At 45.1% G+C, this 26,489-nt stretch overlaps 2 protein-coding genes across 9 annotated transcripts in view; one reads left to right on the top strand and one right to left on the bottom strand.

Moving 5' to 3' along the window:
• WDR3 (WD repeat domain 3) overlaps positions 1-1,918 on the bottom strand; it is a 37,170-nt gene extending 35,252 nt beyond the window's left edge. For 2 of the 6 annotated variants that reach the window (XM_030534873.1, XM_030534894.1), the window contains exons 1-2: positions 1,826-1,918; positions 762-964 (exon numbers count right to left, since the gene is read on the bottom strand). In XM_030534873.1, the coding sequence (XP_030390733.1) occupies positions 762-932 (171 nt within the window). In that variant the 5' untranslated portion in view covers positions 933-964; positions 1,826-1,918. Of the gene's footprint in view, positions 1-165; positions 293-761; positions 965-1,404; positions 1,662-1,825 lie in introns of those variants that run through there. The other 4 variants (XM_030534859.1, XM_030534868.1, XM_030534879.1 and 1 more) reach the window with 3 other exon arrangements.
• A 65-nt stretch (positions 1,919-1,983) lies between these two features.
• Positions 1,984-26,489, top strand: part of GDAP2 (ganglioside induced differentiation associated protein 2) — a 48,558-nt gene continuing 24,052 nt past the window's right edge. Inside the window, exons 1-6 of one of the 3 annotated variants that reach the window (XM_030534774.1) lie at positions 1,984-2,099; positions 5,943-6,183; positions 8,142-8,281; positions 14,558-14,711; positions 16,711-16,799; positions 22,231-22,307. In XM_030534774.1, coding sequence (XP_030390634.1) covers positions 6,008-6,183; positions 8,142-8,281; positions 14,558-14,711; positions 16,711-16,799; positions 22,231-22,307 — 636 coding nt within the window. In that variant the 5' untranslated portion in view covers positions 1,984-2,099; positions 5,943-6,007. Of the gene's footprint in view, positions 2,100-5,936; positions 6,184-8,141; positions 8,282-14,557; positions 14,712-16,710; positions 16,800-22,230; positions 22,308-26,489 lie in introns of all 3 variants that reach the window. The other 2 variants (XM_030534764.1, XM_030534784.1) reach the window with 2 other exon arrangements.

The following is a 26,489-nucleotide window of genomic DNA, read 5'->3' as shown; positions in this document are numbered from 1 at the left end:
GGTATTTGTATCATGTACTTGTGACAGAAGCAAATAAACTTAGGCTATGTCTACACCACCGCAGTAAATCGGCCTATGCTACGCAACTCGACGTACCTTAGGATGAGTTACTGCTGGTTCTACACCCTGGGGCGGTTGACAGGAGAAAGTCTCCTGTCGACTTACCTTACTGTTCTCATCAGGGATACAGTACAGGGGTCGACAGGAGAGCGATCTGCTGTTGATTTGGTGGGACTTCACTAGACCAACTAAATCGACCGCCGGTGGACCAATCTCAGAGTGTCGATCCCAGCTGTAGTGTAGACATAGTAATAATCTAAAGATTATGTCAGCAGGTAGCTTGCATAAAAGCAAAGAGATTGCAGATGCACTCATCTTATTTGAAATGCAGCCCATGATCACTATAAGTTCCAGACTCAGTCTTGATCTGAGTTGCCTGGCTACACTGCAAACCTCAAATTTCCTTTCCACTGTAGTCTCTATCTCCCACTTCTTATGACCCCACCATCATAGTATCTCAGTGCCAGTGAGTATGCCCCCCCAGCCAAGACTACAGAACTCTAAAGGAGCTGATGGCCACTGGCTGCACTCTGGGCATTCTGGGATATTAGAAGCCACCATTTCTAAGCTTATTTGATCTCTTTGCAAGGGGAACTCCCAGCAAAGATAACTCATGCAGCTACACTTTTCTAGTCTCACTGGAGTACAACACAGCAGTGTCACCCCATTCTGGTTCACAGTGGGGGAAAACAGCTCATCACCTTCTCGCCTTTCCGGGTGTCCCAGATGAAGACATGCTCACAAGCTGGCACTGCCACATAGCGGCCCTTTTCACCCCGCAGGGTCACATAGACGATGTTGCCTTTCTGGCTAGCAATCACTCCAAACAATGCACTAGCTGTGTAGCGCAGATATTGCTTGGTGAGACCCATGGTGCAATTTCCAGACCCAGGTGGTAGCTGACCTGGACATAAAGAAAAGACAGAAATCACTGAGAAAAATTGCATGTATAATGAGAAATTAGGGCCAGAAAAGACCTGCTGTATGATATCAAGTTCACTTCTCCTCTACAGAACTTTTTTTAGTATTATTTAAACTGGGATGGACAAACATTAAAAGCGACAGGGTTCTCAACACTTCCCTTGGGAGACTACCCCACGGTGTGCCAGACTGCACTAATTTTTTCTATTACTTCAGTCCACATTTTTCTTTGCACAATTACCCCCATTAGTCTTAATTATTCCCACTTTGGACCAGCCTAAATGATACCTTCCACCCGACAAGTATTTACAGGGAATGATCATGCTCCTTTGTCATCACGCCACTGCTATACATATTTTGTTTTTAATCTTTCCATATACGCCTAACCTGGAACTGAACGCAATATCCTAGATGAGGCCTCACCCGAGCTCGCTGCTCCCTGATGCCTCTACACACACAGCTCCACACTACCTTCGATTTTCCCCTCCGCCTTATCGCACTGCACGGGCACATGTACTGTGTGTTCCCCTGCCCCCTCCACCAGCGCTGCTGCGCCGATTTCTCCTTCCCGGTAGTGGTGGGCCCGGCGCCGGGGCAGCGATGAGCAGCGGCGCTGAAGCAATGTGCACAGGGCGGGAGCTGAGCGCTATGGAACCAAACTGGAAACGCGGCACATGACGGGAGCCGCTTCCAGCCCGGGTGCGGTCTCTCCGCTGGGATCAGGGCCCGACGGCGCCGACCCCGCTGGGGAGGGGACGAGCGGCGGGGGAGGCGCTGCCGCGCCGCGCGCGCTGTAACACCCAATCCCCGCCCCGCATCCGCCACACACCGGCCCCGCGCTCACCGCCCCCACGTGGCTCCGCGGGTCACTCGCGCGCAGACACCGTCTCTCCTTCCGCACAAGAGGAAGCGGTCGGGCTGCAGAAGCCGTCCAGCGTTCAGGCGGAAGTGACGCAATATCTGACACCATCCTGGCTGTTCTGTGCGGGATTGGTCGGCTTTGATCCGGAAGCGGAAGGTGGGTGGGTCAGGCTCAGTGCCCACTTCCTGGGTGATGCTGCTGAGTCGACTCTTACCACCGGGACCCTCTCGCCAGATGGGGGGAGCGGGGCCGGCCCGTGAGTGAGGGGCGGACCGCGGCGAGGGTGGACGCGAGCGAGCGGTTGGGCCCGGGGTGGCGCTGGGGTCTGTTGCTAAGGGGGAGCTCCTCGGGCGGGCGTTGCTAGGCAGGGTGGGGTCGCTGTGTGTGTTCTGTGCTGAGGGGCCCCGCCCCCCGCTGCAGGCGCGCGGCCTGTAACCGCCCCTCCGTGTCCGTTGGGTTGCGGGGCGCGTGTCCCGGCCGGCACGGTGAGGGCGGGGGGTCTAGCTTCGAGCGTTTGTGTAGGAACTTGCCCAGGTCCTGCGGTCTGCGCCCGGTGAGACCCCCCGGCGGGGGGGGGAGATCCCTGCCGGGGGCCTGAGCCTGGGGCACGGCCCGTGTTCTCCAGCCCCGGATCGCTGTCCCGTTGTGTAAGGCACCTAGGGAAAGGTGAAGACGCGTGTAGTTGTTACATGCCCCCCAGAGGCACAGGTGTGATGCTGCACGGACAGAAACTAAAAGCTGGGCACTCAGGCCGGGAGACCTTATCAGTCACTGACTTCACTTGCTTCTCTTGGGAGACTCTCCTAGGAGGGAAATGACCGTGGCTAATGTTTCCCATTATTCAGTCTAACTCTTTTAACCAAAGTTTTCCTGTTTATACCTCACCTGTCACCTTGCGTTGTACCGGTCACACTGTTAGACTGTTATCATACCCGCCACCCTAATATTTATTATTTTGCCAAACTGTATATTTTCAACTCTCAATCTTTCCTTTCGAATATGCCCCTCTTCCCAGTAAGTGTTTCTGTTGCCTTTTTTCTGCATTCCTTCCGGTTTTAACTAATCTTTCTGCTCCTGTGGTATGTACCACATGCTTCAGTGACACAAGTATGGTTGTGCAAAAAGAACAAACTTTGGATCTCAGTCAGAAATGGATACAAGTATCTAAAGGCTTCAGTGTATTTGAGGTTTCATCCCAAGTGTCTGTCTTAATTCAATGGCAGACTGCCACATAGTATAGTACTATTTATTTTCTCACAGATTGTGAACAGTTTTTCCTCACTGGTTCCTGTTTCAGTCTCTTTCAACATGCTAGTAGCTGCTGTGGTGCTAGTTGCTCTGGTATTTTGGTTTGGGTTTGCTTTAGGGTTTTTATTTTAGTGCACATGCTACTGTTTGTCTGTTAGAGAAGACAAGGTCAAAGAAGTGCACCGTGTACTTGGAGCCGAAGAAGGTGATGTTTTGGGATGAGCCTTAGTTCCTGTGTCAATTCATTCCACAGTCTGGAGCTAGAAACTGTGTTCTACGCAGTCGGCTTTACCCTTACTGTGTAGAGCTCATTGTGTCTGAGGAGCAGAATTAGGAAATGTGGCCTTCATCCAATAGCTTTAGGTATGCTCTGCTCAGGCCTTTAAATACTTGCTTGTGAAGGCATCCTCCACCAAAAATTAAAAATTCTGCTTACTATATTTTAAAATTCTGCAAATTTTATTTGTCAAATAAATGTGGAGGCTCCAGCTTGGCATTGGGGAGCACAGGCCACTGGCTGCACAGAGATGGGAGATCACTGTGCAGCTCCCATCCCACCTGAGATGCAGATTCAGCGGTGAAGCTGCAGCCAACCCTGACACAGCGCAAGGACCAGATCTGTCCCAGAAACACCCCAGGGCCCTGCCTGTCCATGCCAGGTGCACCGGGTCTGGGCAGGCAGGCTCAGTAAGGCAGGATCCAAGTGTGGATGGGCTTGGTGTGGGGGGCTCCAGGTGTGGGTTGAGAGGGTTCTGTTTGGGGTATTGGGGGTGCGGGCAGCTCTGCGGGGGATCTGGGGACAGGAGGAATCTTGATGCACAGGGGCTTGCTGTGGGGTTCTGGGTGTAACAGTAGTGGCACTTCGCAGGGAGGTCCAGGTGAAGATGGTTGGGGCTCAGCAGGGGGGTTCTAGGGTGTGTGGGTGATAGAGCTTGGGAGGGGGTTCTGGGTGTGGGAAGCTCAGTGAGGGGGTCCAGATTCTGGGGGAGTGGGGCTCAGTGGGGTGGGGATCCAGGTGCAGCTGGCTGGAGCTCAGTGGGGGGAAATCCAAGAGTGGGTGGTTTGTCGGAGTGGTCCAGGAGTAGTGGGAGTGGGACTCATCGGGGGGGGAGTGCGGTTCAGCAGGAGGGTTTAGTATGAGGGGGTCTGGATGCACAGGGGTTAGGCCAATGGGAGAGCAGCTCCCTATACAGTGATCCCTCCCTCTGCAGCTGAGGAGTGATGGGTGCAGGACGCGGGGTGGAGAGGAGTTTGCAGAGCTTCCTGAAGCTCGGGAAGAAATGTTGGGGTGGGTCTGACGTGGCCCTGGATGCCATGCAAGGGAAGAGGAAGTCCCATCCTCCCCAGCCCAGTCAGGACTAGCATCTGAGTCCAGTGCAGAGTAGGAGCCATCAGCTGGGTCTTCCCTGGTCTGTCCCCACCTCAGTGATTTACCTTTCTGCTGGCTGCCTTGGGCACCTGAAACACTGCTTGGGGTGGGTCACATAACCACTCTTGTGGCTTCTCTTTGCTTCCCCATCAGAAAGTCATTTTTCTGCAGGGAAGCAAAGAAATCTGTGAGGAACATAAATTTTGTGCAGGCACAGTTGTGCAGAATTCGTCCCCAACTAATTTACTTGAAGTTAAGGAACAAGACCATGATCTTCGTATTCTGCTTGTGTTTGCAGTTGTGCAGGTTATTGAGGAGATGTGTTTTCTGTACTATTTGGAGTTTCCTGGGGGGGTTGTGTCCAGTATATTGCATTACTGTAGTCCAGACAGGAGTTGAAAAAGATGTGCATAATGGAGGCAAGATCATCATTTGCCAGGATGAGGCAGATTCGCCTACTCAATCAGAGATGATAGAAATACAGCAGCATTTTCAAATGATGCTAAGAAATTAGTGTCAGCGATGAATCTAGGAGCACTGCTAAACTGCAAGTCACTCTATCAATTTTTGTGGCTTTACAGAATGTCCAGGCTGATTCAGAGCAGGACTGGGAAAATGCATCTTCTTTTTTACTACATGGGAAATAAGAGCTTTTCAAAGTTGTTGCCAGTTAAATTAACCCAAAATTAACTGAACAGTAGCTTAAGTGCTAAACGTCCCAAGCCTTTGGAGGGGGCATGAGAGAAATAGACTTCAATTTGTATTAGTGACTGACAGTCCACTAGGCACTATTGATTTTTGCAAAATAGAGAGAGAGCAAGCAAATTTGACTGTTTTTGTTTTTAAAGTGTTTAAATGTTACTAAAGCGCTAAGGGCCTGATCCTAAGAGGAGCTAAGCACCCTTAACTCTAAATGACTTCAAGAGCACTTTATTTGCAGTGGAGGATGCAGGATTGGATGTTTAAGTGTTAAGGTAGTCAGAAAAGAAAAATCTATCCTGTTATGTATACATAAGTGTGTATTTTTGTACATTTTTTACTTAAAACACTGAATCACTTTTCTTCAAATATGACTTTTCTTTCTTAGGCTGAACTACAAATCCTGCAAAATGTGGAATTCATAGATTCAGCATTTTATAAGATTCAAGTTCACAAGCCAGTTGGAATATTTTATAGTGAAGAAAATGAGGTTTTTTTTTTCACCATTGGATAATTCAAAAACAGAATAATTATCTTAGCTCAGACTTTCCAAAACAATTCACCTTTGTACTGAGACCAAGCACAAACATTTAAAAGTCAAAAAATGAAACCATACAGAGGATAGGTTGGGAACGAAATAGCCTGTGAATCTTAACTACATTGCTACCTGCAAATGCTTTAATTGTTCTTCAGCTTTCCTTTATGAAAAGTCTAACTCTTCCAGAATTATTCTCAGTGAAAATCCAGGTCTATGATCCTATTTTTTCTCCTCTGAAGCACCAGAAAGACTCCAGTGAGTATTGGAGTGCTGAAGAGGTAGTGGAAAGAGGAGTTGCTGTTTCCATTCCATGGATCCCTTGGGTGCTCCTTCCCAATTTGTGGATATTGATTCTCTGCCAGCCTGGAATGACTGCTGTGAGGCAGACCAACTGGACTCCCACAAAACTCAAGCTGAAAAACCGCAACTTGATGTTAGATCACCTTTCCCATATAGGCAAGACATCAATGCAAAAATAATATTGTGGTAAGTTCAAACTCACTCTGACTTCTTAGATGCCACAGTAATGAATGTAGTGATGACAAAGTGCCTGACAAAATGGTAATCACCACAAAATAAAGCTCTTCACATGGTGTGGATTTTTTCTCCTTTTTGTCTCACTTTCTTCTCTGCATTCCTATCGTCAAATAATGGGATATCTTTTCCTGTACTGTCCTTAGTGTGTGTCGTTTTTTCTTCTTCTCTGTCTCTTTGCCTGCATATGCTTTCTTTATGTTGTATTCTGTCTCCATATTCTTCTTCCAAAATTTGTTTATCTCAACAGTGTCTCTGTGCTAACTTACCCCATCTATGTCATCTCCTCTCCCTCGCCCACCCACTCACACTTATCAGCACCTAATTTCCAGAGGACTACACCTATCAGCAGAAGACGAGTATGAAAAGTGGGGGCACCCTCAGGACCAGGAGTAAAGTGAAGAGCCACCCCCCTTTTCCCAGCTGCTAAGAAGCCAGGTTGGGATTTCTTGGCTTTGCTCGGAACTCTCATTCATGTCAACCTCCAGATCGTAGGTGTCTGGTAAATTTGAAGATCAGCCCCATTCTCCAACCCCTTCTGGTTGCTGCACAGAAGAAGGGTCATGATCTCTGGCTTTATCTCTGCCTGTTCACCCCAGATTCTCCTAGCTGTTGCAGACATGGGTGGGTAGGGGCACTGTTGCTCTATCCTCCTTCTGAGCCTCAGTTTCTTCCTTCAGTTCCTGTCTCTGATCCTAACTTACAGCTTTCTCTTGAAGCATCAGAGTGCAAGTGACCAGATTCTTGTCAGTTTCACAGTTGCCCAGAGGTATTTTTAATGGTAGCAATGAAAATGCATCAGACTCTGGTCATCTTTCCCTCTGCTGTAGCTTTTCAGTGTTCTGAGCAGCAGCAGATAGATGCACTTAAGCTGACTGGGTGAAGACTAAGAGACAGCACTGTATTAGTAATAGCCTGTTCATGATTAGAAGGCTTTCTTTAAAATCAGAGCTCTACAGTTTCAGAAGAGGCTCCTCTGCTCTGAGGAGCCAAGGCTGGCCCACTGGATCAGATGCAGCATTTGACAGGCTCCAGGAACAGGGGTAATATCATACTGGCATCAGGGAGACTAGGGACAGACCCACTGGGTCTCACAAATATTCCCCCTTGCCCACCTCAAACATAATTGTTCCCTCCATATTCCCATTTGCCATAAGAAAGTCAAGGATGATTCCTTGCTCTGTTATCATACCACCGATAAGACCCTCACTGCTATATTAAAAATCCAGGAAATTCCATAAGCAAAATATTAAGTAAAATTAGGTGTGTGTAATATATCCTCTCTGTATCCTCAAAAGCAAGAAAATCCCAAGTTATGGGACACTCTAAACTTTACCCTAATGCCTACACTGTACATTTCCAGTCACAGACTCCACATCATTGCAAGGAACTTATTTCTACTTCCACATGATGAACAAACATGCTACACACAACACATTAATGTCTCTCAAAGTTTAACATGGAATTTCTTTACAGTTCACTGCTTAAGTGAACAGTGTGTTGTTTATTGGGGAAGCATGAATTTGCAGTTAAGGTTGTACTGTGAGGGAGAATTATGAGTTGCATGTAGTCTGGTTCCATACTAGTTGGAGGTAGAGTGAAGTTCATTGTGAAGATTCTGAGTCTGTGGTTATGTGGTGTGTGGGCATTAGGGTATGGTTAAGAAATTACCTGGAAACTTGACTTTTCATTGTTTTTTAAGACTTCATTGTGAGGATGCCGTGTTTTACCAGCCTTAATTTCTTCTAAATTATGCTTCTGTTTATGGAACATATCTCACAAGTAGGGTGAGAGAGAGGACTACAGTGTGTCATGAAACAAGGCCATAATAACCCTTTAGCAGTCCAGAAGAACTTCTGTGGTGCCAAACTCCTGTATCTAACCTGCACTCAATGGCTTTGTTTCCTCAGGAAAGGAAATGTAGCATTACTGAACTGCACAGCCATAGTAAACACCAGCAATGAATCTCTCACAGATAAGAATCTGGTATCTGAGAGCATCTTTATGCATGCTGGTCCCGACCTGAGGGATGAACTCCAGAAACTCAAAGGTAAGGAGAATCCTGCTCTATAGCGATGCAGCTGCCACCATGTAACATGTAGCAGAAGTATCTGAGTTTGAAATGCAAGGAAGGTGCAGAAAAGACACGTACCTTTATTTCCGTTACCTGGTTTTAATGTGAAATGTAGTCTGGCCAAAACTTCCCCCTATAGTAGACAATTCCCCCATTTGTAATTCAGAATACAGATCCCTAGAAGCTTCTGGCAGCTGTTTAAGTTGCTGAGCTCTTATTTTCAGACTAAGACACAATTGTCCCCTTTGTTATCTGAGGCTGCTTGAAGTTTGAAGTTATTTAAAAGAGCAGTTATAAAAGTCCTTGCTGCAGAGACTGAACTTGTATGAATACTAATTTTGCTGTACTGCCCCTTTTTAAGGAGATGCTCGGGGAGTCTTGTAGTTCACCCCAACAAAAGTTCAAACTCAACATGAATTCTTGTTGAGTAGGTTCTGTACATGCTGCTAGCCTGCAGCCATGCAACCTAATCTTTTAGGAACCAATGTCTAGTAACGGATAACTTGTTGCTGCCCTGCATGATAAAATAGAGCCTCAGAGTGACCTCTTAATCAATTCTTTCATTTTTCCCTGTGCTAAATCAGAAATAGTTCCACAAGCCAGTTTAATAATATTGAAAGAAGAACCATATTGGAAGGCTGGCAATTTTGCTCTTCTAGAGAGAAATACTCTTTGAATTATGGACTTGTCTTTATCTGGATACTTTTGTATCGCCTATCTAGTATTTTAGCACCTTGCACACGCTAACCAAGTTATCTTCATACAGCCCTCCCATTTTGCAGGTGAGTGACTGAGACAGAGTTTAAGCAACTTCCCTATAGTCCTGCAGGAAGTTATGGCACAGCTGAGAATTGAATACAGATCTCCTGAACCCAGTACAGTGCCTTAACCACAAAATCATCTTGATCCTTCTGTAGGCAGTGAGTCCAAGCCTTTTCCCTGCAGTAGAGAAGTGGTGATTATGTCAGTTTTCCAAGACACACAAGAAGAGGCATAATATTCCTAATCCAGATTATGCCAGCCATTTAAATTAAGGTGGGATTAGTTTCTTCTGTTTATATAGTTACCTCATTTTCCTGATTTAACTTCTTTCATCTGAGTAATTCAATCAAAGGGAAGGGAAAGTAAATCTGCAAATGACAGAGGGAGGATTCTGTGCACAATAAGGAATGTCCTTTGTAGTCAGGCATAGCTGAAGTCTGGTAGATATTGGAGGATGACCTAGATCCCTGGAACAGCAAGTTTGAATCCCAGCAGATTTGATGTACCTCTTTGTCCTTTGAAGGTAAATGTAAGATACTTGCTTCTTCCTCTGGAGTAGAATGGAGAGAGGTCTCTCTGCTCTGCTGGGCACTCTTTGTAAGAATTGGGGTTAGCCTCTGTCGTCTCCGCAATTTCTTCTTCCCATACTGGTTAGTGCGCTGTCTGCCATCCTCAGCCCCTAAAGTAGCAATATTTAATTGGAATCCAGAGTCTCCCAATATATCTGTAACACATCCTTCAGACCAGTTGTGCTAGATTGCTGATGGTTTCCAGGAGAGTACTGCAGAGTCAAAGAAGAAACTGACACCACTGTTAGACTTGAGAGAGAACCCTGCTGGGGTATTGAGAGGAGAGGAAGGCTGTGCCACAAATAGTGGAATTTCCACTTTAGTGACGCGAACACAAGAGAAGTAGAGATACTGACTGAGTTCACTTAGTAAGTTAAACATGTAATCCCTTTGTCACCTGTGCCCTTGAAATTGCATTGGACTTTCTTGTTTTTTTTAGTCTCACGCTGTTTTATGTAGCAAAAGGTCTTGGAGAGAAGGTGATAGAGTGCTGTGGTCCCAAGTCCCAGAATGAGAGTGTAGCAATGATGACTTTCAGTTTTCCTTACACCTTTCAAGGTAACTGCACCTGTATTTCACCCTCCATTGTCCCTTGAGGGCACCCGCTTATAGGTTTCTGGCTCTCAGCTGTCACATCTCACTCTCTTCTGACTGGAGTTTTTAAGGCTGTGCAGCTTCCTGATCTACACTGATATTCCCAGTAAGCCAGACAGCTTAGCTAGTGCTTTGCTTTCTCTGTGAAGGCTGTGACCAATATATGGCCAACAGTTATAAGTTACTACACAGCTCCTTCTAAGCAAGCACTTTTATTCTTAAGGTAAAAGCATTATAGAGAGAGCCAATGAAAACCTACACACGTGTCACAAAGCTTACTAGAGGTCACCCTAACTCCAGCATAGGGCTGGTAGCTGTAAGTCCTTTAGCCCCCAGAATGGGGTTTTCCCTGGTCTTGCAAGTTCATGTCAGCCTTTAGATCAGGAGCCAGATCAAAGGCTCTGAGTCAGTTTAAGCTCAGGGCTATTTATCCAAAAGTCCTTTCTTTTTCTGGTGGTCTCTGGAGAATCCGGTTTGAACCAGGATATATGAACCTCAGAAGGTGGTACCTTTCTGGAGGTGTTATAACCTGGGTGATTTGCCTTCATCATCCCCTACTGGTTTCACTTCCTGGAGGAGCTGTGGTAACGCTTTCCCCCATAGAGTGCACACAGTCCCTGGCCCACAATGATATATAAACCATTCAGTCACTTAAATACAGTATGATCTCCCAAAGATATTGCAGGAAGTTTCACTATCTCTCACATGCTCTTCCCACCCATTTGTATCCACTTTCTCTAAGCCCTGAGAAAGTGTCACGTTTAAAGCATGTGATATGCTACTCTTGTTCAAGCCTGGAGGCGCCAAGTGCTTCCTTTATGGCTCAGCTGACCCCTATGTCCGTGGGAACAGTCTGTTCAGCTTCCTCTAACTCAGAAATACTTCAGGGAGGGGCTCAGATTTCTGGATGAATTGCTGTCAGTTTATCATCTTAGTCTACTGCATCTTAGACAACACTGTTGGTATAGTAACAGTCTTCCAAATGCTGTGAAATCTATTAGATGGCTCTGTTTCTCTCCAAAACATTCTTTAGATGGAAAAATCTGAGTCTTCCATCTAATGTCTAGACCAGTGACTGGGTAAAATGAGATCTTGGCTCTGTTACTGATTTTGCTACCTGGTTACTGTTACTTTGGGCAACTCACTTTGCCACTGTGTTTTGCTCCTGATTTGTAAAGTAGGGGTAATACTTGTGACAGATCTGAGAAACACAGTCATGTCTTGAGACTACCGTATTTAACGTTAGTATTCTTATCTGTTTATTTGAACCAGCCCTTGAAATCCATGAAAATCTTCAGACTATTATTTATTGATGGGCCCCAAAATGTTCAGACCCTTGTATCAATAAGCATTATATGTATTTGTGTTCCTGGCTTGCTAAGTGGATTCCCTGTAGAATCTAGAATGACTAGGAGGTGATTAATCTGCAAAAACCCAAGCCTGGCTATGCAAATGCCCAGCCTTTGAAGTCTTACCCACAGTGGAAAGGGAGACAGTATGTGGTTTTACCTGTTTCAGAAGGCCTGGGAACAAAAAGAGGTTTTTTTGGTAGAAAGGCTGAGTTTAAACTGACTGAAAGGGAACTTCTTGAGCTAGAAACTGGTGTGTCCTGATAACCAAAAGAAGCAAAGCCTTGGAGAAGGGTTTGAAAGGCTTTGGAACCCATCGGGACTCCCACAAGGGCTGATGGGGTCCTTCTGGTAAGCTTAAGTACACGTTTATATCTTTTTATTGTTTTATGAGTTGTTTGTATGTTTTTGTCCTTAAATAAAGATGTTTGCTTCAAAATAATTGTTTGGTTACGTATAACCACTGGCATACACTGGTCATAGTCTTTGGAGAGAGCAGAGTGCAGGTTCTGGAGTTTAGTCAAAACCTGCTGTGTCGGAAGTGCAAGGGGACTAAAATCCTAAACCCCTAGTCGGGAGGGAGAGAGATGTGGGTCCTTGGCCAGAGACCTGGGAGGGTCACCTTGAGACCTGAGAGGGCAGTCCTTGCACAGTCCACTGGGGTGGGGGTCAAAGGTGCAATTATCCCAAAACTATAACATTGCTCAGTGTGCTTAATTGTCAAATTCTTCTGCACTGCATTGAGATCTGTGGTGGAATGCACTGCTGAAGTGTACACTAAGATAAGATTGCTGCTACAGATGAATATTATTACATCAGGTTAGTTTTTTACTTCTCTCCCTCTTTCATTTCCCAGCCTGTGCTCCTGTCAAGATTTTCTCTAGTTTTGCACAGGAAAAAAATGTTTGGGGAAGAATCTCTCTTCCCTGGGCTGCTTCTGCCCCCGCGTCAAACTGATCACATCCTGGATGGGTCTAGAACAGTGGTTTGCAAACTTCATTGCACCGTAACCCACCTTCTGACAACAAAACTTACATGACCCCAGGAGGGGGAGCCCAAGCCCACCTCCACCCCGTCGCCCCAGGAGGAAGGAGAAAAGCTGAAGCCAGCCCTGGCCAATGGGTCTCAGGCTTGGCTCCAGCAAGTCTAGCACCAGCCGTGGTGACCCCATTAAAATGTTTGCAAACCCCTGCTCTAAAACAATGAGGGAAGAATAGAGACGTTTAGGTGGGATTCACAAAGGTACTTAAGTGCCGAGGTCCTGTTTTTAGGCAACGTTGAGATCCACCAAACTCTCACTTGGCTGCTACCTAACTCTGTAGGTGCCTAAACTTCCTCAGTGCCTAAATTAACTTCCTCAGTGCCTAAATTATTATAGTAAAAATTCTCTAGACACCTGTTTCTTTTTCTGGGCATGCACACTGCTGTCTCACTCTAGGCATTTGGGTGCCTCTCTGCTGCCTAAGACCCCATGCAATACACAAATCACGGGAAGATAGGTGCTCCTCTATCTAACACAGTGTGGGACCCGATCAAGTTGACATGGTCAAAGGCCTCGTAGTTCCACACAAAACTGGCAGGAGGAGGAACTCCCTTCTAAACTTCAGCTCAGTGGTTAGGGTACTCTTCCAGGGAGTGGGAGAGCACTCAACAAGGGGTGGGGGAAGTAGCAGCTGGGAGTGGGCTGGGACTGTTGTTGAGAGGGAGCAAATGCTCCTCAGTTCTGTGGTGCCGAACACTGAAAATTTTTACTGACGCTAACGTTAAAAAAACAAACAATTTTATATAATACACAGGTTAAGAAAAGCGTGTCTGTACATCTGGGTATTGTAGATAATCTAAGCACTAAGTTTGTTTTAGAAAGTCGTAAGACACATATCTAATATAACTCTCACCCTTCAATGGGAGTAAATTCTTCTCCTTAAGTGGGGCTGGAATAGTTTAAGCCAGTCTTGTGCTGGTGGATTCTGAGAGTATTTCTCACTCTTAAGGGGAGACTTGAGGAAAAAAACATCTTGTAGCTCCTGGCTAGTACATTGGCTCATCTATCTTGCTTTAAAGATGCAAGAAGTTTGGTCCACTGGAATAGATTTGAGCCCAGATCACTCTCTGCAAAGTACATAGTGTACAACTGGTTGTGAAATAGATGCTTATAAATGGTCCCCAGAACACTACCAGTATGTGAGGGGGAAAATGGTTCCCAGAAAGCTACATGTATGCAAGGAAACACTTCGCTGTCTGTGGGAGACAAGTTGTCCAAGAGGAAAGGAATGAAATAGAACAATAGAAAATGTAGACAGAATACCCAGAAACCTCTCTGAACAGTGACATCTGTCAGGCATCTCTGGAGACATTCAAAACTGGGCTGATGAAAATCTTGTAGAACAAACCACAAAGCACAACTATGCGCTATGTTCCAATGTGATGTTGGGGAAAGGTGCCGTTAGGACTTGTCCATCTCTAATAGCTCTGACAACCACAAGTTGTCTGATTAAAAGGACCATGTCAGTCTCCTATACCAAGAAATTTAATCAAACAGCAGTCTCCTAAAAACAAAGCCTTTCAGAAAAGCTGAGTTTGTGTTTGTCTGCGAAGCACGTTTCTACTGCAGCTGTCTTGCCAAGTTAATATACTGCTTTTTTTGTGAGGGGGAGTGGGTTTAAGGCCTACATGCGAACACTGCAATCGAGGTACATAGCCTCTCCAGTGACTTGATGCTTCTGTTCTACTCCTTGAGTGCTTAGCTTCTGAGAAGCAGAATGGAGCCAGTACACCTCACCGCATGTCCCCAGGCTGGCTGAGTGCTGCTGTAGCAGCTTGTCATCTTGTGGTACAGGAACTATGGGAAACAAAGAAACTAATGAAGTGGAAGTGATTTGCTGCAAGGTGGGGTTTGGTGTGGGGATGAAGAGAAGTGAGTTGCTTTACTCCCTGCCCTACCAAGACTTCAGTGTCTTATCCTTTGTATGTTTCTTTAGGATGCCGGACGGGGGAGGCAAAACTGACTAAAGGATTTAACCTGGCTGCACGATTTATTATTCACACTGTGGGACCCAAATACAAGAGCAGATATCGCACAGCAGCTGAGAGCTCCCTGTATAGCTGCTACCGCAATGTCCTACAGCTTGCAAAGTAAGCACATGGCAATTTGGGCCAGGGTCTGTTATCCATAATATATGCTGCTTTTGGGCTACCTGGTGTGGGCAGAGTCCAGGTGGGTACGAATGCCCATCAACACACTCTCAGACCTGGGCAGAGTCTGGGACCACTCTGCTCCCTCACTTATGTGCTTGGGGGCGTGAGTTGCCATTCTGAAGGGAGAATACACATGCATAATTGACTTTGTTGTATCAGATCATCAAGACATGTATCCCAGCCTGGCCAAATGATAATACTGATTGCTTAGGGGAAAGGCAGACTTCTCTTCCCACTCCACCTTCCAAACAGTGCAGAAGGCCAGGAATGTACTGCACTATATTTGGAGAGGGGAGAATCTGTTCTTCTCCTGTGGTGAACAGCTGATCCCCTGAAGTCTGAGATGCATATATGCTACACACCATGGCATTACTGATTTATATAATTCAGTCCAATATGTGCCTCTAAGCCTCCTGTAGTGATGAGTGACTACAATGTGAAGAAGCACTTCCTTTTTATGGTGTTACTTATACCTTGCAGAAAATCCTATAAAATCTTCACACTGTGAATCAGGGTGTTTCTAAATCCATAAATGATTAGTTTATGGCTTTTACCTTTTTTTTTATCTTTGGTGGTTTCTGATATTAATATATTTAAGTATGTTTTATGCTTTTGGGCTTTTGAATTCTTCAAAGTTATTTTCTTATGACTGCTACTGTCATTTTAGCAACACCTTATGATAAACAGTGAACAAGGAGCAACATCTGGGAATGGAGCTTTGTGGTCTCTTAGGGAGAGGGGAAAACTACTTTTCTAGATATTCGAAGATCTGTTTGTTACGGTGCAATGACAGTTGCTTTGTAGTCAAGTTTACACCTGAGTTTCCATTATAAGGCCACTTTTTTCCAGAATCCCCCAATCTTCTCAAATCTATAGTTTTATGTGCCTTAAAACTAGTAGCTAGGTCTGGGCCTCAGGAGAATTTTCCTGCAAACTTTGAAGTGATTTGGACAAGAGGTTTCTGAATTATGACACCCTGAAAATAGAATGCAAGAAAGACTTCATTTTTCTGTTATTGGGGGGAATAATGGATTTTGGTACAAAGTAGCAAAGCAGGAAAAAATAAAGCTTCATTTACTAGATGGCGTTAGGTGGCAGTCACCTTTCAAAAGTAACTAACCGTGGACTTTGTAAAGTTGGCAGTCACCAGCTTAGATCTTGGTATAACGTGAAATATTTGCTGGAGACATGCACCTTTCGCTTCTTACAAACCGTCTCTGAGCTTGTTCTTGCTGCAGGGAAAGGGCCAGCAATGTAACTGATCACTCAGAGCACTTGTCAGTGCAAAAACAATTATTATCCCACCCAGAGGGCAGTGTGGAGGACCCAAGAAGCTTCCTAAGATTTCTCATGGATTCTAGCTGCCAGCAGACCTAGCAGGCCCCACAGGAAAGAGGGAATACTCTCATGGTTTCCTTCCCTCTGTTGATCCTCTTGATTTGCAGCAGTGGAAATCCTTTTTGGCAAACAGGAGACTATTCAATGGATAAGACAGGGAAAAGCTAGTGCTTCTCTCCTGCCCCACTCCTAAGAACCCATTCCCTGCATCTCCCCTTCTGTTCCTGGCAGAGCCCACCTGCAGACAGCAGTTTTCCAATGGAACTGAGTGGTGGAGCAGCTTATGGGGAGCTTGGTTTGAGTTAAGAGAAAGTGGTCCATGTGGGAAGGGACGTTCAGAAGCAAATCAGGGGAGAAAGCTGGGGACAAGTAGTGTTTCTCTGCCTTCTCCACTTAGTGAACCTCCTGTGGCTCATAAGGTGGGAATTCCTCTGCTGCAAACCAGAAGAGGTTCCTCAAGTAGAGAGGAGGGATGTGTTAGTACCTTATCCTGCCCACTGAGCTGCTTCTTGCCTCCTCCATACCTTCTGCCAATAGCTCACTCCTGTATGAGGTTCTTGTTTTCATGTCTGAGTTTCTTTTCTCCTCTTAACTTCAGGGAGCAGGCAATGTCCTCAGTGGGATTCTGTGTCATAAACTCTGTGAAAAGAGGCTACCCTTTGGAGGATGCAACCCACATAGCACTGCGTAAGTAGGTCTTGGAAGGTCGCTGCGCCCTAACACTACACTAGCTGGAGCCCAGTGTTGTGCACATTAGACATAAATAACAGCACAGTGTTGGAGCATTTGGGGATGCGGGTGTTAAGCAGCAGAATGTTGGAAGTAGTGCAGCCTTCCAGTGGGTCAAAGTTAGTAGAGATGTATATTCAGGTGTAGACCTGGCAAATGCCTAGGTGTTTCAGTCAGCGTTGTTTTGCTAGGAGCCTGCATTTCTACCAGAGGTAGAAACTGACCCAGTGTTAAAAAATCTTCCTGTTTTAGCTGTATGTACCCACCAGATGGCATGTGAATACAGAAGAGCCTTCACGGTGAAAAGGGGAGCTGGGAGAGACTTATGAAAGGAAGGTGGCCTTATGACTGCCCGTGCTGTTCAACCACAGCAGCAGTGGCCCCTGTGAGATTTTTGCTGTGGTTTAACCCATTTACATGAGAATTTCACTGCAGGAAATGTGTGGAAATGCATCCTCTTTTTCTCCAAACCGCTGCTATTGCTTGAAAAGTCCTTCCTTGATTTAATTTGTTTGGATTTTGTTCTCTAACCTAGTAACACCCCTTCCTTGCTGCTCTCAGTCTCTGCACATCCATACAATCCAATAATGTTCTGTGAAGTGCTGACCTTTTGTTTCTTCCTGTCCAAATGACTAACTGATGAGAGTTGACAAGATCACAGCCTAAGGGCCCCATCAACACCGCGAGGGCATACCAGTCTGGGGACCTGGTTACAAAACAGTTTTCTCTTGATGGGAACTTGGCCACATCCTTACGTTATGCTAAAGCTTTGGATAGTCCAAGAAAGCAGGAGAGAGGAAATAGTATAAAATCTGTAAATCACAAGAGAATCACTTCTAATTTAAAATGCTTTTTGAAGTTTTCTCCAAGGCATCAGCAGTACTTTACATCTGCGACAGGCCAGCAGGGGTGCACAATTGAATGCTACAGTGAAAGGCCCCTCAGAGTGAGTGACAGATGTCACCATAAGTCTCTCTTCTCCGGTGCATCAGATAATCATTGGGGTTTCTTATTTCTAAATTCATTGCCCTTTATAGTGGTGTTTTGGTTTGTTTGTGAGGCTTTGTGCTGATGAAACAGCTTTGGAGCAGCCTCTACTATTGAAGATTAGCTTGTGTGCAGTGTGGGGTTGCTTGAGGCGCCTGGCTTTCCTGGAAACTTGCAGTGCATGGTGGCTTGTTCTGGGACTTTCGCTCAACATACGTTAGTAACCTCTTCTGGAAGTAGTTCAGAGAATGGAGCTTGGCTCATGAGGGAATGGATTGAGTTGGCCTTGTGGGTCTCTGGGAACACATTTCACATCTCTGCCACTCCTTCTTTCCGGAAATTAGCCAGGCTTCTCTATGTTCACAGGCAATGAGCCCACAGATTCAGTTGCTGACACCTTGTGATTGTTGTCCTACTTTTAGAGCCAATGTTTTTGTTTCTCATACCCATTTCCAGTTTACTATAAAGGGAAGCTTGCATGGAGAGAAGATCTTTCGCCCTGTGTTGAGTGCCCCATTGTGCAGTGTCCAATACCTAGAAAGTAACAAGCACCCAGCCCCAAGAGACTTGCATTCTAAATGAGAGAAAATACAGTTCAGAGTCATCAGGTGAGGGTCTGTTCTCAAAATAAGATGTTGGCTTTTTTTGCACCTTAATTAATGTTGATGGGTCTTGCAGATGTGTGTAGAGAGGGATTTGGGTGGAAAGAAGGTGGCCATTCAGCGTTTAGGTAGGAGACTGTTCCCAGCAAGAGTGGCAGCATGGAAAATCCAAAGATGAATGGGACAAATATGATGTCCAAAAGATGTGGAGAGGAGGGAGGCTTGACCAGAACAAAGAATGTGGGAGAGGGAGTAGAGAGAACTGGGAGCAGAATTTTAAATAGGAGCAAAATTTGTGCAGAAACTTGAAGGTAAATTCCAGAAGCATGAACTTAGATGAACACTGTACCAGTGAAGGGACTTGAATCTGAGTGTGGCATGGTCAGAGGGTTGCAGTAGAAGGCTTTCAGTGGACTGTTTGAAGGAAGAAGGTGAGAAGCCAGACATTCTTGTCTGAGCTACTGCAGTCACTGCATGGACAAATGGGCTGAGAGAAAAGGACAGCTTTTGAGTGATCCCATGAAGGAAGAAATGACATCATCAACAGTGTGTAGGCAAGTATCATTCTGGGTTGTATTAACAGGAGTGTTGTATGTGAGGCCTGGTCTACACTACATGTTTAAACTGATTTTAGCAGCGTTAAACCGATTTAACGCTGTACCCGTCCACACTACAAGGCCCTTTATATCGATATAAAGGGCTCTTTAAATCGGTTTCTGTACTCCTCCCCAACGAGAGGAGTAGTGCTAAAATCGGTATTACCATATTGGATTAGGGTTAGTGTGGCCGCAAATCGATGGTATTGGCCTCCGGGTGGTATCCCATAGTGCACCACTGTGACCGCTCTGGACAGCAATCTGAACTCGGATGTTATGGCCAGGTAAACAGGAAAAGCCCCGCGAACTTTTGAATTTCATTTCCTGTTTGCCCAGCATGGAGCTCTGATCAGCACGGGTGGCGATGCAGTCCCAAATCCAAAAAGAGCTCCAGCATGGACTGTACGGGAGATACTGGATCTGATTGCTGTATGGGGAGACAAATCTGTTCTATCAGAGCTCCGTTACAGAAGACGAAATGCCAAAGCGTTTGAAAAAAATCTCCAGGCTACATAGTGCTGCGTGACAAGCGTAACGGAAAGCCAAAGAATCAAATGGACGCTCGTGGAGGGAGGGAGGGGGTACTGAGGACTCCAGCTATCCCACAGTCCACAGCAGTCTCCGAAAAATATTTACATTCTTGGCTGAGCTCCCAATGCCTGTAGGTTCAAACACATTGTCTGGTGTGGTTCAGGGTATAGCTCGACAATTTACTCCCTTCCCCCCCACGTGAAAGAAAAGGGAAAGAAATAGTTTCTTGACTTCTTTCAATGTCACCCTATGTGTACTGAGAGCTGCTGGTGGACGCGATGCTGCGGCAGTGAAGAGCAGTATCTGCTCCTCTCCCCTCCCCGCTGGCAGATGGTGCAGTAGGACTGCTAGCCGTCCTTGTCATCAGCCTGTGAGTGCTCCTGGCTGGCTTCAGGTGAGGCTGACCGGGGGCGCCTGGGTAAAAATAGGAATGATTCCCGGTTATTCCCAGTAGATGGTACAGAACGACTGGTAACCGTTCTCATCATAGCAACTGGGGGCTGAGATTCATCAGCCCCCTCCCTTTCCTGTGTAAAGAAAAGATTCTGTACTGCCTGGACTATCATAGCAGCGGGATGCTGGGCTCCTCTCCCCCGCATCGCTTAATGTCCTGCCTGGACTGTCATAGCAGTGGAAGGCTGCCTCCCCCTCATTTTTTTTTTTCACTAACAAGTCAGTATTTTTTATTCCTGCATTCTTTAGAGCTTCATGACACAAATGGAGGGGACACTGCCACGGTAGCCCAGGAAGGTTGGGGAGGAGGGAAGCAACGGGTGGGGTTGTTGCGGGGGCAGCCCCTGTGAATGGCATGCAGCTCGTCATTTCTGTAGTATCTGACATGGAGCAGCTGTGCTCTCTGATACCCCGGTTCTCTAGTACACTTGCCCCATATTCTAGGCAGGACTGACTCTATTTTTAGATACCGTAAAGGAGGGATTGACTCGGGGAGTCATTCCCATTTTTGCCTTTGCTCCCCCGGCCAACCTCAGCCAGGGGCACCCATGATAGCAGCAGACAGTACAGAACGACAGATAACCGTCATCTCATTGCCAATTTACAATGGCAACAGATGGTACAGAACGACTGATAACCGTCTCTGCTATCATGCAAAAGCAAGTGAATACTGCTGTGTAGCGCTGCAGTATCGCCTCTGTCAGTGGCATCAGGTAGACATATGGTGACAGTAAAAAAAAAAAAAAAAAAAAGCTGAATGGGCTCCATGGTTGCCATGCTATGGCGTCTACCAGGGCAATCCAGGGAAAAAGGGCGCGAAATGATTGTCTGCTGTTGCTTTCCCAGAGGAAGGAATGACTGACGACATTTACCCAGAACCACTCGCACCAATGATTTTTGCCCCATCAGGCACTGGGATCTCAACCCAGAATTCCAAGGGGTGGGGGAGACTGCGGGAACTATGGGATAGCTACGGAATAGCTACCCACAGTGCAACGCTCCGGAAATCGACGCTAGCCTCGGACCATGGACGCACACCACTGAATTAATGTGCTTAGTGTGGCCGCATGCACTCGACTTTATACAATCTGTTTTACAAAACCAGTTTATGTAAAATCGGAATAATCCCGTAGTGTAGATGTACCCTGTGACACAGGAAGTTATTGTCCCACTCTACACAGTCTTGGTGGGGCATCTGTTGGAGTGCTGTATTCACCTCTGGACACCATGCTTTAGGGAAGATGTTGGCAAATTGGAGACAGTCCCGAAGAGAACAACAAAAATGATAAAAGGATTTGAAAACCTAACCTATGAGGAAAGGTTTAAAAACTGGGCATGTTTAGTTTTAGGAAGAAAAGACTCAGGGAGAGCCTGATAAGAGTCTTTGGATATGTTCAGGCTCTTACAAAGAAACTGTGATCAGTTGTTCTCTATGTCCACTGACGGTAGGACAAAAAGGAATAGTCTTAGGCTATGTCTACATATGCAGGTTTTAGCGACATGGCTCTGACACTACAGCTGTGCCGCTAAAAGGCGCACAATGTAGCTGCTGTTTGTCAGCTCTCCTGCCGACAAAAGACTTCCACCCCCAACGAGCAGCATTAGCTGTGTCAGCAGGAGAGTGCTCCTGGCGACAAAGTGCTGTTCACACCGGCACTTGTCGGTGGCAAAACTTTTGTCTTTCGGGGGAAGGGGGCAGTTAACACCTCTGAATGACAAAACGTTTGTCTTTCAATAGTATTAATCTTCAGCAAGAGAGATTTATGTTAAGTATTAGGAAAATCTTTGAGTGGTTCAGCTCTGGAATAGGCTTCCAAGGAAGGTGATGGAATCCCCATCGCTGGAGGTTTTTAAAAGAAGTTGGGATAAAACTGTCAGGAATGGTCTAGGTTTAGTTGGTCCTGCCTCAGCGTGGGGGGCTGGACTTGATGACTTTGCAAAGTCCCTTCCCGCTCTACATGTCTATGATTTCTATGATTCTGTAACTATGGATATTCTTAATATCTAGCAAACTGTCTTTTCGTGTGTGCCCACTCCACTGTGTATGGTGCTCTTAGCTACCCATTAGGGTCCTGCTGTGGGGTGAGGGCTTTCCCCCACTTGCAGATGGAGGGGAGCATCTTTCATATATGCCTATAGCTAGTGAGTGTCCCTGATTGTAGCTGAGATTGTAAATCAGTCTCCCTGTTTGCTCAATGTATTTAATTCTCTTGCTCACAGGCACAGTCAGAAGGTTCCTGGAGATTCATGGGGAAACCCTGGAGAAGGTAGTGTTTGCAGTCTCTGAGCTTGAACAGGTATTTCCCATCATTGTTCAACCTGCCCAAGTTCTTAGTATGTTCTAATTCTTCGGGCACTGGAGCATTGTAGACTTTTTGTCCCGTATGTTGTACTGTGAAGCTGAAGACCAGTTTCCCCATCCTCAAGTTGTTACATCTGACTTTCATCATGACTGTTGGTTCCTCTGCATCCCTTTCAGCCTCCTCCCAGATGTTTCACCAAAAGCACCTCTCCTAGTTTCTTGCTGCTCACATTCTCACTGGTAGCTGCAGATGCAGTCCAAGCCACCCCACTTGTCACTTACAGGTTCCTGACTCATCACTTGGGCACCAGCATGAAGGACTTGGGCTAGATGGGATATTTGTGCAAGGTGGTTTTTGGCTGTAAGAAGGCAGAGCAAGTCACTACATTCAAAATTCCCACCTTGCATCCCTCCTGCTAAAAATCCTCCCTGCTCCTAAGATTAGCATCCCCACAGATCCTCCCACAAACACCTAGAAACTGGCTGTTTCAGACATTACTTGGAGAAATTAGCTAACCATTGTTCTGTTTCTAAGACAAAAAGCCTTTGGCAGTTTGAATATTGACATTCTTCCATGTCTTCTCACTGTATTTGTGTAGAGCACCTCCTACTAATATGTGTATAACACAGCAAATCCAGTCAGTGTTCTTTGCACTGGGATCTGGAATATATCTTGTACTATCTTAAGAACAATCTGGACTTTTAAATGGAAAGGCTTTCTCCAAGTTCAGCTGCTAATCCCTTCCCTCATATTTCTCTATCAGAGATCATTCTCTACCCTTGCTTGGCCCTGGGGTGGCCAAAACATAGCCTGCAAGTGCCCTCTTCTTTAAAAGGGATCCAGTCTACAGAAATGACAGAGCATGATATGCAGTGCTCCAGCTTGATGCAAGCAGCCTTTGTTAGGATCTTTCATCCCTGCAGACTATTTTTTTTATTTCAAGAAAAGGGGTGGCTGCAGTCTACCCCAGCTGATGTAAATTAAAGGCAGCCCCCTCTCTAGGTCAGTTGTCAATGTGGCATGGGATTAGGCATTATTTGATTGGCCCTGCAAACAAGTCTCAACACTTAAGAGTTTTAGGGTTCCTACCTTCCAATCAAATTAATGTTTGCTGGCTTGGATTTGCCCAAGGTGAATCTCACTTTATCTCCTTAGCAAACTTCTTATCTTCTTGGGCCCCACTATATTTCTGTTTCCTCTGTTTTGCTTTCACCTGTGGAAATACAGGCATAGATAACAATAATAACTTAAAGGAAAGAATCGAACTAAACATGAAGCTTTGACTAAGCATCAGAGGGTTAAAAAGGTATAGCAATCTTGGAAGTATGTGAGGGAGTTAGAGATGAGGAGGAAGATTCCTTTAGGAAGGTATCATTAGCAATAATGGATTGAAACTGAGAGGGAAAGTGTAGGCTGATAATACCAGACACAGATATACTGAAGGAGTGACCTGCGGTGATGGTATTGTCTCACAGGAGGGAAGTCCATTTCTCTAGATGCTAGTCTAGACACAACTTTAATGAAATATGCTCCAGGGCACAAGACTGCCATGACATAAGAACGGCCATCCTTGTTCAGACCAAAGGTCCATCTAGCCCATATCCAGTCTTCCGACAGTGGCCAATGCCAGGTGCCCCAGATGGAATGAACAGAACAGGTAATCATCAAGTGATCCATCTCCTGTCGCACGTTCCCAGCTTCTGGCAAACAGAGGTTTGGGACACCATCCCTGCCCATCCTGGCTAATAGCCGTTGATGGAACTATCCTCAATGAATTTATCTAGTTCTTTTTTGAACCCTGTTGTAGTCTTGGCCTTCACAACATCCTCTGACAAGAGTTCCACTGGTTGACTGCGTTGTGTGAAAAAATACTTCCTTTTGTTTGTTTTAAATCTGCTGCCTATTAATTTCATTTGGTGACCCCTAGTTCTTGTGTTATGAGAACGAGTAAATAACACTTCCTTATTTATTTTATCCACACCAGTCATGATTTTATAGACCTCTATCACATCCTCCCTTAGTCATCTTTTTTCAAGGTGAAAAATCCCAGTCTTATTAATTGCGCCTCATACGGAAGTCATCCCATACCCCCAGTCATTTCTCTTGCCCTTTTCTGAACTTTTTCCAAGTCCAGTATATCTTTTTTGAGATGGGGCGACCACATCTGCACACAGTATTCATGATGTGGGCATACCATGGATTTATATAGAGGCAATATAATTTTTTATGTCATAATATCTATCCCTTTCTTAATGATTCCCAATATTCTGTTCACTTTTTTTGACTGCCACTGTACATTGAGTGGATGTTTTCAGAGAACTATCCACAGTGACTCCAAGATCTTTCTTGAGTGGTAACAGCTAATTTAGGCCCCATCATTTTATATGCATAGTTGGGATTATGTTTTTTCAATATGCATTATTTTGCATTTATCAACATTGAGTTTCATCTGCCATATTGTTGCCTAGTCACCCAGTTTGAGAGATACTTCTGAAGCTCTTCACAGTCTGCCTAGGATTTAACTATCTTGAGTAGTTTTATATCATTTGCGGATTTTGCTATCTCACTGTTTACCTCTTTTTTTCAAATCATTTATGAATATGTTGACTAGGACTGGGCCCAGTACAGACCCCTGGGGCACCCCACTATTTGCCTCTCTGAAAGCTGACCATTTATTCATACCCTTTTAACCAGTTACTAATCCATGAGAGAACCTTCCCTCTTATCCCATGCCTGTGTACTTTGCTTAAGAGCCTTTGCTGAGGGACCTTGTCAAAAGTTTTCTGAAAATCTAAATACCCTATATCCACCGGATCCCCCTTTTCCACATGCTTGTTGACCCCCCTCAAAGGATTCTAATAGGTTGGTGAGGCATGATTTCCCTTTACAAAAACCATGTTGTTTTTTATGATAGTTTCAACCACTTTGCCCAATACTGAAGTCAGGCTTACTGGCCTGTAATTGCTGGGATCACCTCTGAAGCCCTTTAAAAAAAAATTGGCTTCACATTAGCTATCCTCCAGTCATTTGGTATAGAAGCGGGTTTAAATGATAGGTTACAGGTGACAGTTAGTAGTCCTGCAATTTCACATTTGAGTTCCTTCAGAACTCTTGGGTGAATACCATCTGGTCCTGGTGACTTACTACTGTTCAATTTATCGTTTTGTTCCAAAACCTCCCCTAATGACACCTCAGTCTGGTACAGTTCCTCAGATTTGTCACCCAAAAAGAATGTCTCAGGTTTGGGAGTCTCCCTCACATCCTCAGCCATGAAGCATGAAGACCAATGCAAAGAATTAATTTAGTTTCTCCGCAATGGCCTTATCATCCTTGAGTGCTCCTTTAGCATCTCGATCGTCCAGTGGCCCCAGTGGTGGTTTAGCAGGCTTCCTGTTTCTGATGTACTTAAAACATTTTTTGCTATTCCTTTTTGAGTCTTTGGCTAGCTGTTCTTCAAATTCTTTTTGGCCTTCTTAATTATATTTTTACACTTCATTTGGCAAAGTTTATGCTCCTTTCTATTTTCCTCATTAGGATTTAACTTCCACTTTTTAAAGAATGCCTGTTTGCCTCTAACTGCTGCTTTTACTTTGTTGTTTAGATACGGTGGCTCTTTTTTAGTTTTTACTGTTTTTTAACATGTCGGGGAGGGAGGAGGAAGGAGTGGGGAAAAAGGGTGGAATTGATGTGACTTAATATTTCTGTGACTCTTTAAAGCTAGGGCTGTCAAGCAATTAAAAATTAATCATGATTAATTGCACTTGTAAACTATAATAGAATACCATGTATTTTAAAAAATTCAATGTTTTCTACATTTTCAAATATATTAATTTCAATTACAACATAGAAAACAAAGTGTACAGTGCTCACTTCATATTTGTTTTATTTTTTATTACAAGTATGTGCACTGAAAAAAATCACCTAATACAAGTACTGTAGTGCAATCTCTTTATCATGAAAGTTGAACTTACAAATGTAGAATTATGTACAAAAAAACCTGCACTCAAAAACAAAATAGTGTAAAACTTTAGAGCCAGGATCACAAGATATTTACATGCCAGATGCGCTGAAGATTCACATGTCCCTTCATGCTTCAACCACTAGTCCAGAGGACATGCGTCCATGCTGATGATGGGTCCTGCTCGATAACAATCCAAAGTAGTGCAGACCGACGCA

The sequence above is a fragment of the Gopherus evgoodei genome, chromosome 1 (genome assembly GCF_007399415.2).
Source record: "Gopherus evgoodei ecotype Sinaloan lineage chromosome 1, rGopEvg1_v1.p, whole genome shotgun sequence".
Classification (NCBI taxonomy): Eukaryota; Metazoa; Chordata; order Testudines; family Testudinidae; genus Gopherus; species Gopherus evgoodei.
This window is presented reverse-complemented; position numbering and strand designations above follow the sequence as displayed.